Genomic DNA, 15,887 nt, shown 5'->3' on the forward strand with positions numbered 1-15,887 from the left:
GACTTCTCCCCAGCTTCCTAGCACATGGATCATCTGGACAAAAGCCCAGAAACTAAAGGGAAAAGAGAAAGTCACTGCCAAGAATCAAGCTACCTTAACATGCAGGTATAGTTGCCAGTGTCATTGAGGAGAGTGGGCCGGAACCACAGCACATCTTTCTCCTTACTAATGCGGTTCTCAGGGAGGCGGAAGTTAATTGGCTCCTCAAGGTCCCGGTCCTGCCTAGTCCAATACCAGATCAGAGTAAGGCCAGCTGAATGGGCTGTGCTGTAGTTAAATTTCAAGAAGTGTTCAAAGAGCGGACACTTGATGCGAGCTGGCTCATCTTCAAACACTTGGATTTGCCTCATGGTATCTAGTCCCCAGTCATCGCAGCGTTCTGGAATAATCAAAAAGAAAGAAAGGGCAGATGAGTCATTTTACAATAAAGGCCTCGAAAGAACACACCTTCTCCGCAGGGCACCCCGTCTTTTCCAGAACCTCTTTCTCTGGTCATCTTCCAGCCTCCCTCTAATAACTGCATACAGTAGGCACCTTTGGTGTGAAGAAATTGCTGTTCCCCATTGCTTTTTATTTTCTGAGTATCTCTTGGATAATGACTTGATCTGATAGCTTGACCCTGGTAAGCCCTGCAAGGTATGGGAGAAGGTTTCACCTAAAAAAGACATCCTGTGTTTTTTCACTTTGTGGAACAGAGAATGGTTTAAGGAGGAAATTGGAACTGAAAAGATAACCCTTGGGCAAATAGGAGAAAGGACTCCCAGTTTGTTCTAGGTCTTCTGATTTTTGGGCTAGGTCTGTACTGTCCAGTAGAAATCAGAATGCAACACACATATGTAATTTTAGACATTTCAGTTGCCACACTAGAAAAGTAAAACAAAACAGATGAAATTAATTTTAATATTTTGTTAAACCCAATATATCCAAAATATCAAAAAACGAGCTATTTTACATGTACATTCTTTTTCTGTGGTACGTCTTCAAAGTTCAACGTATTTTACACTGACATCTCAATCTGGGCCAGCCACATATGTCTTACTCTACTTTACTGGACAGCAGGACAGCAGACCTCAAGAAATCAAGAGATCTCGGTAATACCCATTGGTGGAATACTCATTCAGGACTAAAGGTGCTACAGTTCCAATGACAGAGTCAAATAAAAAAGCAGCTTAGTTCTGCAAGGTCACTCAGTTCTTTAAATTCCTTCTGAGCTGTATACCCATTTTATATTTTTACCATCAAACATTATTTTTAACGATCACTTGAAAACTCTGGAATACAGAGTCTACAAAAACAGCCCTAGTTTTCTCTTTCCCCTGTATCCACATCCTCTGCAATTTGAAACTGTGAATTTTCCAATCAAGAGTCTATCTTACCACCCCTCGAATCTGCGCTGTCCTTGTGAGTAATGGCTTGTATAATTTATCCTTTATAATGAAAAATAATCACTCATCTACTCAGGAAAAAAAAAAAAAAAACGATTTAAAGAATTTTTTTCTTTATTTTAAGAAAATAAGAAAATATTTATTTTCTTAAGAGTGATATCTGAATGGAGGGCTCTAGAAGTCACCAGATGAAAGGTGAATAGAGGTCGGGGTGATGGAGTCCTGTGGGCCACAAAACCATCACCTTAAAGTAGTTTTTTCCTCATGTCCCTAACATATGCACATACACACATTTATGTATATATTTTTTAACTCTGTAATCTTCCTGACATTTCCATTGACATCTAAAACTTTTCATGCTAAGTATAATTGGAAAGGATGTATGTAGTGTCATAAGTAATGCCATTTTGAAAGAAAAGAGTTACATCATTCTTTTAATTACATCCAATGGAATAGTGATTTGTCATACACCAATATCCAACCTAAAAACATGTTAAAAAGCTTTCTTTTAATCATTATAAATTCCATAGTTTCTTTTTGCTTGAACTTAACATTAATTCCACTATCTCCACGTGTAAATTTACTTTAATGGAATATATTCTTATGTTTGATAGTTTATTTTTTATTTGTCATCATTTTATTCTTTTGTGTAATATGTAAAGTGCTAAATATTAAAAGATTTTTTGAAATGTCTTATACATTTAAATAATATGTTTCATTTTATAAGTAAGTATTGATTATTAAATGTAAAGGTTGTATTGGAAATCATTTCTCAGTAATATAGAAGGGCTATTTTTGAATGGGCGTTTTTGGGTACTAGTTAAAAACTGTTTGCTTACATGTAAGAACTGGGAAAATTTGTTTATAGTAAGGGACTAAAGGAGCTTAGTTCTACAAGGTTACTCAATTCTTGAAATTCTTTCTGAGCTGTATACCCATTTTATATTTATATCATCGAACATTATTTTTAATGATCACTTGAAAACTCTGGAATACAGAGTCTGCAAAAACAGTGCTAGTTTTCCCTTCCCCCTGTATCCACATCCTCTGCAATTTGAAACTGTGAGTTTTCCAATCAAGATTCTATCTTACCACCCCTCGAATCTGGGCTGTCCTTGTGAGTTATACTGGCAAACAAAATGCAGCAAAAGTGATTGTGTGGTGTGTGACAATCTAAGTCTAAGACTTAAAAGGTTTTGCTTTTTCTCTTGGAACTTTGTTGTCACCATGAGAACAAGTCCAGGAAAGCATATTAATAAATAAGAGACCACACAGAGGACAGCTGAGACACCCCCGCTGGCAACTGGCCCACCTCCAGAAGTATGGCTATCTGGCTTTCCACAGCTGACCAAAGGGACAAGAGCAAGCCCGGCCTAGATGAGCTGAGCCACACCAGATACAGACTCAGAAGCAAAAACACAAGTGAAATAAATAAAATGAAGTTTGGTCATTGAAATGTGTGCTCCTTTTTTGTAGCAGTGGATAACTGGCAAAACAACTCACTTGCCATTATTCTAATACTGATAAAAGCAAAGAATCCGAAGCTTTCTGACTTGCAAAAGGATTTGTCATGTAAGCAATAAAGCTCTGGGAAATTTAACAAACTAGTTTTTTCAAGACTCAACAAATGACTATTTGTTGCTATGTTTTTACTTAGAAGCCACTTTTAAAATTCAACATACAGAGAAATAATTGCAAAAATCACAGTGTTGTTCACATCAGTGCACAATTGTAATACAATGTATTTTATAAAGTATCACATTCTTTTAACATATTTGCAAAGTTGCAGAGTTTGCTTATTCAGCTTGTATAAAAGTAAAACCAAAGTTTTGGCTGGGCGTGGTGGCTCATGCCTGTAATCCCAACACTTTAGGAGGCCAAGGCGGGTGGATCACCTGAGGACAGGAGTTCGAGACCAGCCTGGCCAATATGGCGAAACTCCATCTCTACTAAAAATACAAAAATTAGCCAGGCATGGTGGCAGGTGCCTGTAATCCCAGCTACTCGGAAATATGAGGCAGGAGACTTGCTTGAACCTGGCAGGCAGAGGTTGCAGTCAGCCGAGATCATGTCACTGCACTCCAGCCTGGGCAAGAGAACAAGACTCAAAAAAAAAAGAAAACAAAAGAAAATTAAAATAATGTTTAATACATAATCCCAAGTAACTGCAAGAGCAGGAGAAAAGACAATGGTAATGCCAACATGGACAAGTGGTAACAGGCTTAGCACACCTAAAAAGACAAATCCTAAACCAGCAGCAGAGAACTGGAGAACAAACCAATCTGTAGTTCAGGATGCTGAAAAGACCCAGGAATTATCAGCACCAAGATAAAGAGTCATTAGTGCTGTTTACCCACCATTTATGGGTTCTCCTCTCGGTATATTATAAGATTGTACATTTCTACACCTCTGAAGTAAGGAGCGGCCATGTGATTTACTTTGACCAAGAAGATGTAGTCAGTGCTACTTGTGGTGGATGTTTTAAGAGGTGGGGTATATTTTACAAACTTCCCTTTTCTTCTGCCTTGGCAAACATGAAAGCCCAGAGACAGAGGCTCCCTTAGCTTGGGTCCCTTGATGGATGGCATATCACACAACTTTGTTCTTTCAAGGCAGAGATAATTTGGATTTGCTTATTACCAATATCACTAATCTATCCTGGCACATGCAGTCAGGTATCTCAAAACCGAGGATATGGGAAGAACGGTAAAATAAACAAGACAGAATGACAGCTATATAAAAAAGTTACATGCTTTGTTCCAAGCCCACTCTTCCAGTACTGAACAATCTCTTCACTCAGCTCCAAGGATGAGGGCAGTCAGACATTTACTCTCCACAGAAGAGAATGAAAGAATCTTCTGTGGAAAATCTGGCCAGTTTAAGAAGAAAGATATGACAATCTTACTATCAGAAGCTCTTTAGAAAATTGTGCAGCCACATCATCCAACAGAAAAGCACAAGTTGAATGAGCATCATGGCTTCACACTCACATTTAGAATTTCCAATCAGCTTCTTAATCACTTCTTCTTAAATCTGAGCAGATAATCTGAGAAAAACCTGTACCACAAAATGTAATGTCAGAAAAAAAAAAAGTAAAAAGAACTTGGAGAAAATCAAATTATTCAAGGAAAAGTAAACATTTAAAAAATACTGTCAACATTCTCAGAGCAGTAAGGAATCTGTTTCATCCATGAAGCAGGAACAAATGCTATAACAAAGCAATATTCGGAGAAAAAAAGCCCACTAAAACAAACAAAAAAAAACTTTAATAGATTTTTTTAGATGTTAAATTTAAAGATTTCCTAAAAAGCAGAGTAGAAAGAAAAAGAAATAGAAAATAGATAAGAAAGTCAGAAGCACAGTCCAGGAATCTCAATCTCTCAGTAAGAGGAGCCTCTGCACCCCACCTATCAAAAAACAAAACAAACAAACAAAAAAAAAACCAAAATACAAAGAAAATTCTCAATTAAATAATTCACAGGAAAAAAACACAAAATCTGAGAACTGAACTATACAACCTTCTAAGGACCTATCAATTGCCCCAGTACAATGGATAGAAATAAACTTACACCACATAAATATTTCACAATAATTGCAGAGAAAGAGAGGATTCTGCAAACTGCCAGGGAGTAAGAAAGGAAAGGAAAAAAAAAAAAAGTCACTTTACAAAATATTAGGAATGAGAATGGTTTGGGAACTCCCAAACACAAGACTGGAAACTAGAAGATAATGAAGCAATGCATCTGAAGGAAAATTATTTCCAATCTAGAACCTAAACATAACAAAAAAATCAAGTGTGAAGGTGACAAATGTAGACACACAACGACTCTACAATTTATTTACCATGTCCTCCTTATCAGGGAGCTACGGAGAATTTGTGCTACAAAAATGAGAGAATAAAACATTAATAGAGAAAACCTAGGATTGGGAAATAGGATTCTAATTCAAGAGAGAAAAGGGATCCTCAGAATGACAGTGAACGAGACCCGAGGATAAAAGCTATGCACCAGGGCTTGGTAATGAACCAATATAGGTAGTAGGGATTGGAAACCTCCAATAAGGGAAAAAATAATCACAACTGACAGATTATCTGAGGACATTAACAGTGTGAAAAATGTGAAAAATTATGCTGACAGGCAATTGAAAGCTATAGAAATGGTTACAAAAACATACAAATTAAAATAAGCATATGAAAAGCAATGCAGTTAATAACTTCAAAAACTAAGAAAGGTAATAGAATTATAGTCCATAAATATGTGAAAACATATTAATGAAATGATTATTGATTCGACCAAATATGAAATATAGAGATGAATGGGTAGAAGGGATAGCAGTTTCAGTGAGATTATCCTCATTTACTATAATGAAAAAAGTGAAAAGATAATGCCTAGGGTTGACTACACAAAAGATAACAATGTATACAAATAGGTTAGCAAAATATAGTTGAGAAATATTATAAGAGATAAGATATCCAAGTTGTTGCCTCTGAGAAGCGTAATTAGTAAAAGTGAGGATAGTTAAGGCAGAAAGAATATAATTATTTTGATATGTTTTTTAATATATGGACCTTAAAAATCTATGCATAATTTGCTTTCAAATGAATTAAAATAATAATTAGAATAAAAGGAAGAAAGGAAAGAAGGAAGAAAATATACACCATGTAATACAGTTGGCAAACCCATTCTATGTCAAACCATCCTTATCATAACTACTTTCTGTTAGAGATATTTTTGATTTTATATTTTGTTTCCAAAAATTGTGTTGTTATGAATTGGCTTGACAGTCGTTTCACTTTGAATGATAAAGTATATAGAAAAAAAAAAAAAGATGACAACGGTTGGATAGCAAATGGAGTCTGAAATTTCATTATACTGTTTGTTGTCTAGATAAAATAAGATGTCACTGCCTTTGGTATTTCCTACAGATATTCTTTATGTGTTTTGCAAAAGCATCTCCCTCAAGACTGCACTTTTTTGACTGAAATTAGATGATGGTAGAGGAAAGACTATTAAATGGGAATTAGTATCGCTCCTACAACCCCATTCTACAATGTGTATCAATTCAGATCACTCCAACTTGGGCCACAGATCACATTCTGATGTCATTATTCACTCTTAATAGAAACACTGGTAAACTGGAGAGAAAAAGGAAGGCCTGCTGGGGTTTAATAGTGCCCTTATTAAGGAGACATTCTGACACCAATAAAATAAGTGTCATGTTGGACCCTGAAAGTCTTCATAGCCCTGGGCAATAATTAATAGTAAGACAGGTGATGAGTAACATGTAGATTTTTCTTTCGTAAAGTAGGAGAATGCCGACTGGAAAAGAGGAGGAAAAAAAAAAAGGAGAGCTAACATAACATTTTAACTGCAAGCATATACTCAGACCAATTTAGGAGGAATTATAAAATGGAATTTTAGTGATCACAAGAACAGACTGTGGTAGAGACTGTCTATATGCTCATTAATTCTGTTTTCCTTGACTCATGTGTAAACTACTTATTTTTGGTAATTGGGTTGGGGCCATGTGATTTTCCTCCGGCCAATGAAAGGTGGGCAGAAATGCTGTGGCCTGAAATCCCCTGCACAATCTTTGGTGCTCTCTTTCGCTGAAATGGAGGCCCTGAAATCCAGAAACTGATGAAAAGGTAGCTTCACAGGATGGGAGGGATCTGGATCCCTGCCTCTGCTCAGAGCAGAGTTGTTCAGGTATGCCACTTGAATTTCAAGGGGCTGTGACATAAGTGGAAAATAAATACTGTGTTAAGCCACTGAGATTTGTGATAGCAACTACTATTGCCTATCCTGATTAATAAAGAAAGGAAAGTAGAATCTTCCTTTCACAACATAAGTTAATAAATCAAGACCAGACATTTTTTTAAAAAGCATTTGTTCCTCACATACTAAAATTTGAATAAAAATCAATCACCATGGCCCAATTCATAGGCTTAATACGTATTCAATTAAATTCAATACATTTTTAAAGGGAAATGAAATAATTATAACTGCCATGTATCTCCCTTATATGATGTTCTATAGATCAAATGAATATGTTTACAAAATGAGTCAGCCTCCTGTACCAAAGAGACTGAAAATACATGTATTAGTATTCATAAACATTATTATTATTATTGAGCTTTTTCTTTGGGATATTTACCCATTTGAAATTAGTTCTGTGAGTTTTGAAGTTCTCTAGACAGCCACCTGAGCATATTTTGTCAGAGCTTTTTATATTATTCAGTGAACAAATAAAAATAAAATCTATGGCAACGGGCTGGAGTGTCATGTAATACCAAATTAATTATATGATTCACTGCAGGCACCAGCCTCAGAAAAGACAGGAAAAGGCTGTTATGCAAATACATTTGTCTCTAATAACAGCAAAGGGAATTTAGCAAATTACTGGCACAAGAATTCCTTTTTTGTTTAGAATGTCCCTTCCTATTCAGTTTACTCCACAGTGGAAGTCCTCTCTAAATTGGCCTCTCAACATGAGAGAACCACAAAGTCATCATTCCTCTCAGCCAAAAGGGTTTCTTAAGGCTGAGACTTGGTGGCACAGAGGACTAATGGAAACGTGCAAAGTTTTGCAAAACCAAGTCAGTGGAAAATCCAACCCACGCTCCTGACAGCAATTAGCATTTATATAGCAGGGTATACATTTTAACTAATTAATCTCACAACACCCTCTAGGGCTTTCATGCCCATTCCCACATTACATGCCAGGAAACGGAGACAGAGAGATTAATTGACTTACTTTTGCCTGAGTGGTAGCACAAAAAAAAAAGCTGCCTGACTATAGAGCTAGGATGTTTGTCCCAAATGTATCCTCACACATTCAAAGCAGAATATTTTCCACAGAAAAGCTCCTCATATATTTGTATTCATTAAATATTTATTGAGAACCTGTTTTGCACAAGGCACTATGCTAGGTGCTGGGGTAGACAGATGTATAAGTATAAAACATCAGGAAACTCAGGTATAGAAAAGAAAGAGCAAAGATTTGAATTTTGGAAGACCTAAGGTAGAATTACTTTCCATAGTTAATTATTTATCATGTGCCACTTGGTTGCCATATGGCCTTGGACAAAATGCTTCTCTTAAACTAGTCTTTGCATGTCCACCCTGCCTATCTTACAGTGCTGTGCGAGAGTTAAAAGTCCTAGCATGCAAAAGGAGCTCAGTACATATTAGCTGAATCTGCATCGGAAAATTCCCATCAGGAAATTAACAATGTTCACAAAGAAAGACATAGAAACAGACTTAACTGAATGAAATAAACCAATTGTCATAACAGGTTTCTAAACAGAAGCATAATCATATTAAATCCTATTATATTATATTGTACTACGTTTTATATTAATTATATTATTGTAAACAGGGTGGAGGGTGGAGGTGATAGTCTTGAGATTTGGCTGAGACCAGAACCAGTCCCCCCGCTTTTTTTTTTTTTTTTTTGAGACGGAGTCTTGCTCTGTCCCCCAGGCTGGAGTGCAGTGGCGCGATCTCTGCTCACTGCAAGCTCCACCTCCCGGGTTCCCGCCATTCTCCTGCCTCAGCCTCCCGAGTAGCTGGGACTACAGGCGCCCGCCACCTCGCCCGGCTAATGTTTTGTATTTGTAGTAGAGACGGGGTTTCACCATGTTAGCCAGGATGGTCTCGATCTCCTGACCTCGTGATCCGCCCGTCTCGGCCTCCCGAAGTGCTGGGATTACAGGCGTGAGCCACCAGGCCTGGCCCATTTTATATTAATTATATTACTGTAAACAGGGTGGAGGGTGGAGGTGATAGTCTTGAGACTTGGCTGAGACCAGAAACCAGTCCCCTTTTACATTCCAAAATAGAAAGCAGCACAGATCAGGCCGCTTAGAAACTGTCCCATCAGCGTGTTCTAGTAGTCCTATCTAAGCCTGAGGCTAGAGACTAAGTGAAACAGAAAAGCTGGTTTGACATTAATTTTGGTAGTTTTGCTGAAGTTTGTTTTTCTAGTGGTATGCGTGGCTCCTCGGGAAATATTAACCTGGGACTGAGATAACGAGAGAACTGAAGGTGTGAGCAAACTGATTAGGTTGACTAGCAACATTAAATGAACGTCACGAAGGCAAGGAGTAAATCACTAAGTTTAAGTGTGAGCACATTTCTGAGGCAAACACAGGAGTTCCAGAGTCTAAAACATTAGCAGATGCCCTGATAGAGAACGCATATAGCATTAGGGTTGAAGATAACAGACATAATTCCAAGGCAGACTTTGATACCTAGTGGCATTATTCCTTCACTTAAAAAACTATGTACTGGGCATTCCATAATGTACCAGATACTAAAGTGGGTGCTTGGGATGCACTGGCAAACAAAACAAAGGTCTCATGGAGCTCACCTTCTAACACTGGGAGACTGACAATAAGCAATTGACATGCTAAATAAGAAAAATATATAGAAAGCTGAAAGGTGATGAGTCAAGGGAACAAAGAACAATACAGAACCTGGTAAGAGGAATCAGGAATGAGGGAGGGAGAGAGAAGAGAGAGACAGGAATATGCAATTTTAAAGAGAGTAGTAAGGGGAGGCTTTGTGATCAATGAAGTCCCTCAACCATTCTGAACCTCACTTTTCACAACCATAAAAGAAGCTCATAATAGTGTAAAATAGTTATGACAATGAAATAAGCCTATGACATAAAACAGCACCACACATAAACTGAGAAGGTCTATACATGTATTGGTTATAATTAATCTATGAACTGTAATTTTTCCATGTGATCTTTGGCAAGGCACTTTTTGCGTCAGACATCCGCATCTGTGGCAGAGACTAGTAGACGTGCCCCATTTCCATGCCTCACACGCCCCTTCCCAACAGGGTGTGGGATTTTCACTTGGGTACATAGCCACTCAGTTTAAAAGTAACATTTCCCAGATTGCTTCTCACCTGGATGTGGTCAGGTGAATAGGTTCTGGCTAATAGAAAAGGTTTGAAATTGTCATGTGGTAGATCCCAGAAATCTTCCTTGAGAGACACTGGCATGTTCCTATGGTTCCCATGCTCCTCCTACCATCCCATTTCTTCTGTCCTGCTGCATGGGATATAGATATGATAGCTGGAGCTACATAATGAACCGAAAGAATGAAGACTACACACTAAAGATGGTGAAATCTGAAAGTGAAAGGAGGTAGGACCTTGAATAACTTGGGGAGCTGCCTTACCAGCCCTGAGCTTTCTACCTCTACATTTTATGTGATAAATAAGCTTTTTTACATCCTTGATACTTAGAGTGTTGTCCTCAACCCACGAGCATCATCAATATTCCATGCCATCTTGTCAGAACTGCAGATTTTCAGGCCCCATCCTGACGTAGTGAATCACAATCTTCATTTTAACAATCCCCAGGTAATCCCAATGCCCACTAAACTTGGAAAGGAATTAGTTTAAACAGCTGTTATTTTATATGTCTACTTATGGCTGATCATTGTCTTCACTGATAACAATGGTTTTATTTCCTCTGTTCAAATAAGTGGATAGTTGAACAATTCCTGAGATTTTAACCACCTTATGAGTCTATGTCTCTTTGACTTATATTCTTTTTGCTCCTCAATGAAAAATTATTTTAAATATCTGGACATTTTTCTAGCACTATCCTATAATATACCACTGGTTTCCAAAAAAATCTGCAAGCACCATTCACCTAGAGTATAATTTATAGTGGAAGATAAATTTGACTGTGTCTCCACCCAAATCTCATCTTGAATTGTAGCTCCCATAATTCCCAAATGTTATGGGAAGGACATGGTGGGAGGTAATTGAATCCTGGGGGTGGGTCTTTCCTGTGCTGTTCTCGTAATATGAATATGTCTCACGAGATCTGATGGTTTTATAAAGGGGAGTTCCCCTGCACACATTCTCTCTTGCCTGCTGACATGTAAGACGTGATTTTGCTCCTCATTTGCCTTCTGTCATGATTGTGAGGGCTCCCCGCAATGTGGAACTGTGAGTCAATTAAACCTCTTTCCTTTGTAAATTACCCAGTCTCAGGTATGTCTTTATTAGCAGTGTGAGAGCAGACTAATACAATATGAAAACTTAGATATGTTTATTCAGGGTAGAGCTACCCAAACAAAGTCTAGAGAATGTTTCTGAAAATTCACATTCACTGACTAAGTCATCAAGAGGACAGCAAGAAGTCAGAAGTGGAGGAGGGAGAGCCGGAGTGTCTGTGAGCATCTATCACACATCCTCATGTTGCTGGTACTGCATGCAAACCCGTGTTCATCACTGGACAGACGGCTGTTTTCCAGGACCAGATAATTAGACATACCTTACTCCCACCAACAAAAGGAAGTTTTCTTGATTGCATAATTTGAAAAAAATAGAAAATAGCTCTGACAGATACAAGGGATGATAACATTTGTCAGATTATGAAAGAATGCCAAATTCAAAAAAAGGGTTCAGTGGGGGAGAAACCCACAAGCCACGGTTTCAGTTTCATTAGAATTTGTTCCTAGAATAATTTTTATTCCCAAAAGTGTACTACTCCTGTTTATGGCACCAGGTATTTACAGTGCCCAAAAGACTGTCATTTCGTATCAGTTTGAAGTGGTAATCCCAGCTAGTAAAAAAATAAAAAGTATGGAGAAATTATTACAAAGTAAACCTGAAAACAAAGGAAAAAAGAAGAAAAGAAAGAGGTAAAAAAGGAAAGTGAACCCCCACAGATGAAAACAACCAAACCTACGAAGTTTAAATTCAGAATTATAATAGGCAATACTTAAAGTTATAAGATCAAATCTAAAGGAGCTGGGGTCTTTCAGAGTCACGCATTATTAAAGGACGGATATTTTAGCATCTCTGAGCAGTTTCCAGTCAGTATCTGCCATGCTGGAGTTTCACTCTTAGTTTGTAAATACAAGTGTCACTTTCCACAAAGTTTTCCTTGTGGGAGAGCACCTGAATAAAAACTCTGGGTTTTCTAGATAATTTTAAAGCTTCCTGGTCTAACGAAGCTGCTGAAGGTCTCCAGGCTCTTTCAGGTCTCAAATCATTTCATAATTGGGTTTTGGATTACCAGCAAAAAGACCGTGAATTATCGTGTATTTATGCCCCAGAAGGTTCCAGCAGCCACCCTTCCTGCTGCTGTGCAGAATAAGGGAGGTAATCCAGTAGCATGATGCAATAGCCACCTATAACAAGCTCTGCTTCTCTCATCAAAGTGGCACCAGGGGATAGAAGGCTAAATAATGAATTCTGGGCCGAGGCAGGGCAGATCATCCAAGGTCGAGTTCGAGACCAGTCTGGCCAACATGACGAAACCCCGTCTCTACTAAAAATACAAAAATTAGCTAGGTGTGGTGGTGCATGCCTGTAATTCCAGTTACTTGGGAAGCTGAGGTAGGAGAATCACTTGAACCCTGGAGGCAGAGGTTTCAGTGAGCCGAGATCACACCACTGCAGTCCAGCCTGGGAGACAGAGCGAGATTCCATCTCAAAACAAACAAACAAAAAGAATGAATTCTGAGTATGCTTCTTCTGTACCGTGGTTCATGATTTTCTTTAAAAAAAAATTACTGTAATGAGCAATCTCATGCTGCTGAAGGGAATGATTTTCTTTGTAGGGCTGTTGTGACAATAAATAAACAGGTTTGTGTCAAGTGTGACACAGTACACTGGGGAAACACCAAGCAGTCATTAGCTAGTTTTGGGGTTTTGCTTTTTTTTTCCCTCCAAGCAATCTTTTCTAATCCATGATTAAGATGTAAAAATCCAATGATTATTTTAATATAATAATCAAACAGCCTTTGCTCTCTTTATTCGTATTATTAGATAATACTTATTCAGGATCCTGTGAGTGCTAGGGGCTCTGAACAAAATCTAGAAAAAAATATCGTCTCCGTGTTGAAATTTCCATTCAAGACTGACAGCACATGAAATACAAATTATTTCACACGTTATCAACACAGTCCTAGAAAATACGGGCCTCAGGTCTAGTTGCAGCCCCGAATTCCAGTAAGATAGCTGAAAATACCCCCATTCCATACATGAAGTGAATGCAGTAGAGAAAAAGACATGTTTGAGAGATGGGTAAACAATATATGATAGTGGTGGGGAGGGGCCAACCCAGGACTCTAATGTCCCAAAACAACCACTTTCCCTAGGGAGTATGCAATGGTAAGTGTCCAACAACCCAGTTCTAAACCTCATTCTGCCACTTCCCAGCCATGTGACTATGAGCAAATAAATTAAATATTCCCATATGTAAATGAAAACTGGTTTGAAGATTAAATGAGTCAACACTGGTAAAGTGTTTAGCAGAGAGCCAGTCACGTGATCTTTGCTATTGTTATGATTATATTTCTCTCTTTTTCACTTCCAAACTGAGTATAGCCCATTTCAAACTGAATTGTGCTCAACAAATGTTGTTGATGTTTAACCTCTGGAGATTCACCTGTGACAAAGTGTTTGAGATTGTTGTACTACAAGGGAGATTTTAAAACATTTTTAAAAATTCTTCTCATTCTGCAAATAAGAGGATTTTACAAACTATGCCCAGAAAGATAACTTGATGAGTAACACAAGAGTTTACTTGTGGCAAGTATAAAATCATTCCTTTCCAATCCACATTTTGTGTTCTACTACATTGTCCCAGTAAAATATATATTCCAAATAAACATCTGCACAGACATTCCCACTTGGCCCCTCGAATGTAAATAGTACAACAGTACACTCCCCTTCAAAACAGAGGATGAAACAGGCTAAGAATCAAATGCAGGAAGACTGGAACAGACAATGTTAATACTGAGCCATAAAATACAACTTTGCATGTGTTCTACGTGATCGTCATAAAATTACTATTTTCACCCTTCTCATTTTACAAGTGAAAAAGCTGATATGTGGGTTTGTCCTAGAGGCTGAAAACAAGCTAAGTGGCATCACTGCCTATAAGTGTGGCACCTGAAAAGAAGAATCCTGGCCAGGCGCGGTGGCTCACGCCTGTAATCTCAGCACTTTGGGAGGCCAAGGCGGGCGGATTGCCTGAGCTTAGCAGTTTGCGACTGGCCTGGGCAACACAGTGAAACCCCATCTCTACGAAAATACAAAAAATTAGCCGGGCATGGTGGTGGGTGCCTGTCGTCCCAGCTACTTGGGAGAGTGAGGCAGGAGAATTGCTTGAACCCGGGAGATGGAGGTTGCAGTGAGCCAAGATTGTGCCACTGTGCTCCAGCCTGGGCGACAGAGCAAGACTCTGTCTCACACACACACACACACACAAAAAATAATAAAAAAAAGAAGGAGAAGGAGAAGGAGATGATGATGAAGAAGGAGAAGAAGAAGGAGAAGAAGAAGAAGAAGAAGAAGAAGAAGAAGAAGAAGAAGAAGAAGAAGGAGGAGGAGGAGGAGGAGGAGGAGGAGGAGGAGGAGGAGGAGGAGGAGGAGGAGAAGGAGAAGGAGAAGGAGAAGGAGAAGAAGAACAAGAGGAAGAGGAAGAAGAATTCTGTCTTCAGTTCCCATACAGGTAACAATACATGTCACAAAATATGAAGTTAATCAGTGCCAAGCCCATAGAGCTGTTGTTAGGGGTAAATAAGATGATACATGAAAATGCCACATGGACTCTGACACAGTAAGAACTTAATACGTTTTAGCTACCATGATGTGGATTATTACAGATGAGAAAATTGAGATCTGGAAAGAGAATCAGCAGAGAAATGAATTATTATGTGTGTTTGATTTTGAGTTTTTATTGCCTTTTACTAGCGCCAAGGGCAAGAAACTCAAAGCTGGGATTTGAGTTATAAAATGTAGACAGCAGTCTGAGCATGAGCTCTCTTCTTGATTAGCAAAGATACATCAGTGAACACCTTTCCACTCAACAGCATGATTGGAATTTAAAGCCCACATGTATGTAATGGGTCTCTGTACCTTTCAATACCATGTCTTACACTTCCCAGTCGGGGGGTCACGGAGACTCATTCAATAAAAGTACATCGGGGCCTTCAACTTTCAATTAGGAGCTTTCTAACATCCCTGCCTCAAGATTTGCAACCAATATTCCACGCAAAATTACAAAGTCAAAGGAAAGTGCATCTAGCGAACCTTGTCAGCAACCTCCCCAGCAATTCTCAGAAACTGCCTGGAGTAAAAGAACGCTTATGATCTTCATCACCTGCCAGAGGAAGAGACGCAGGCGACAATCCTGCCACTGTGTTTAACAGAGGCATCACCTGCGAAATGCCAGTGCAGTGTCATTCTATCTTAATAATGTGTCAAGCATGTAGATTTTTTCTTGAAGGCTGGTAGTGACAAGCAGAAAACAAAAGATTCTGAGAGAAAATTGGGTGAAGCAAGCAACAAAAGCTGAGAGCATGAGAAATGGGGTTTGGAGAAATGTCTGGCAGTGAATATGATGGGGTGACAGGAAGAATTCAGGAGGTGCGGGTGCTGAGTGGCTAGATTTTTAGTGGTCACTGACCTAGAGAACAGTATTTTCCCAAGAAAAGAACCAGGGTCTTGGGAAGAG

At 38.6% G+C, this 15,887-nt stretch overlaps 1 protein-coding gene across 9 annotated transcripts in view; it reads right to left on the reverse strand.

Annotated features, from left to right (window-relative positions):
* Positions 1–15,887, reverse strand: part of IL1RA (interleukin 1 receptor accessory protein) — a 149,892-nt gene that overhangs the window by 57,972 nt on the left and 76,033 nt on the right. For all 9 annotated transcript variants that reach the window (XR_011619536.1, XR_011619535.1, XR_980819.3 and 6 more), the window contains exon 3: positions 94–379. Coding sequence is in view for 3 of the 9 variants with exons in the window: in XM_011723125.3 (XP_011721427.1) it covers positions 94–379 (286 nt within the window). In the remaining 6 variants the exon portion in view is untranslated. The remainder of the gene's footprint in view (positions 1–93; positions 380–15,887) is intronic.

This window comes from Macaca nemestrina, chromosome 2 (genome assembly GCF_043159975.1).
Source record: "Macaca nemestrina isolate mMacNem1 chromosome 2, mMacNem.hap1, whole genome shotgun sequence".
NCBI lineage: Eukaryota > Metazoa > Chordata > Mammalia > Primates > Cercopithecidae > Macaca > Macaca nemestrina.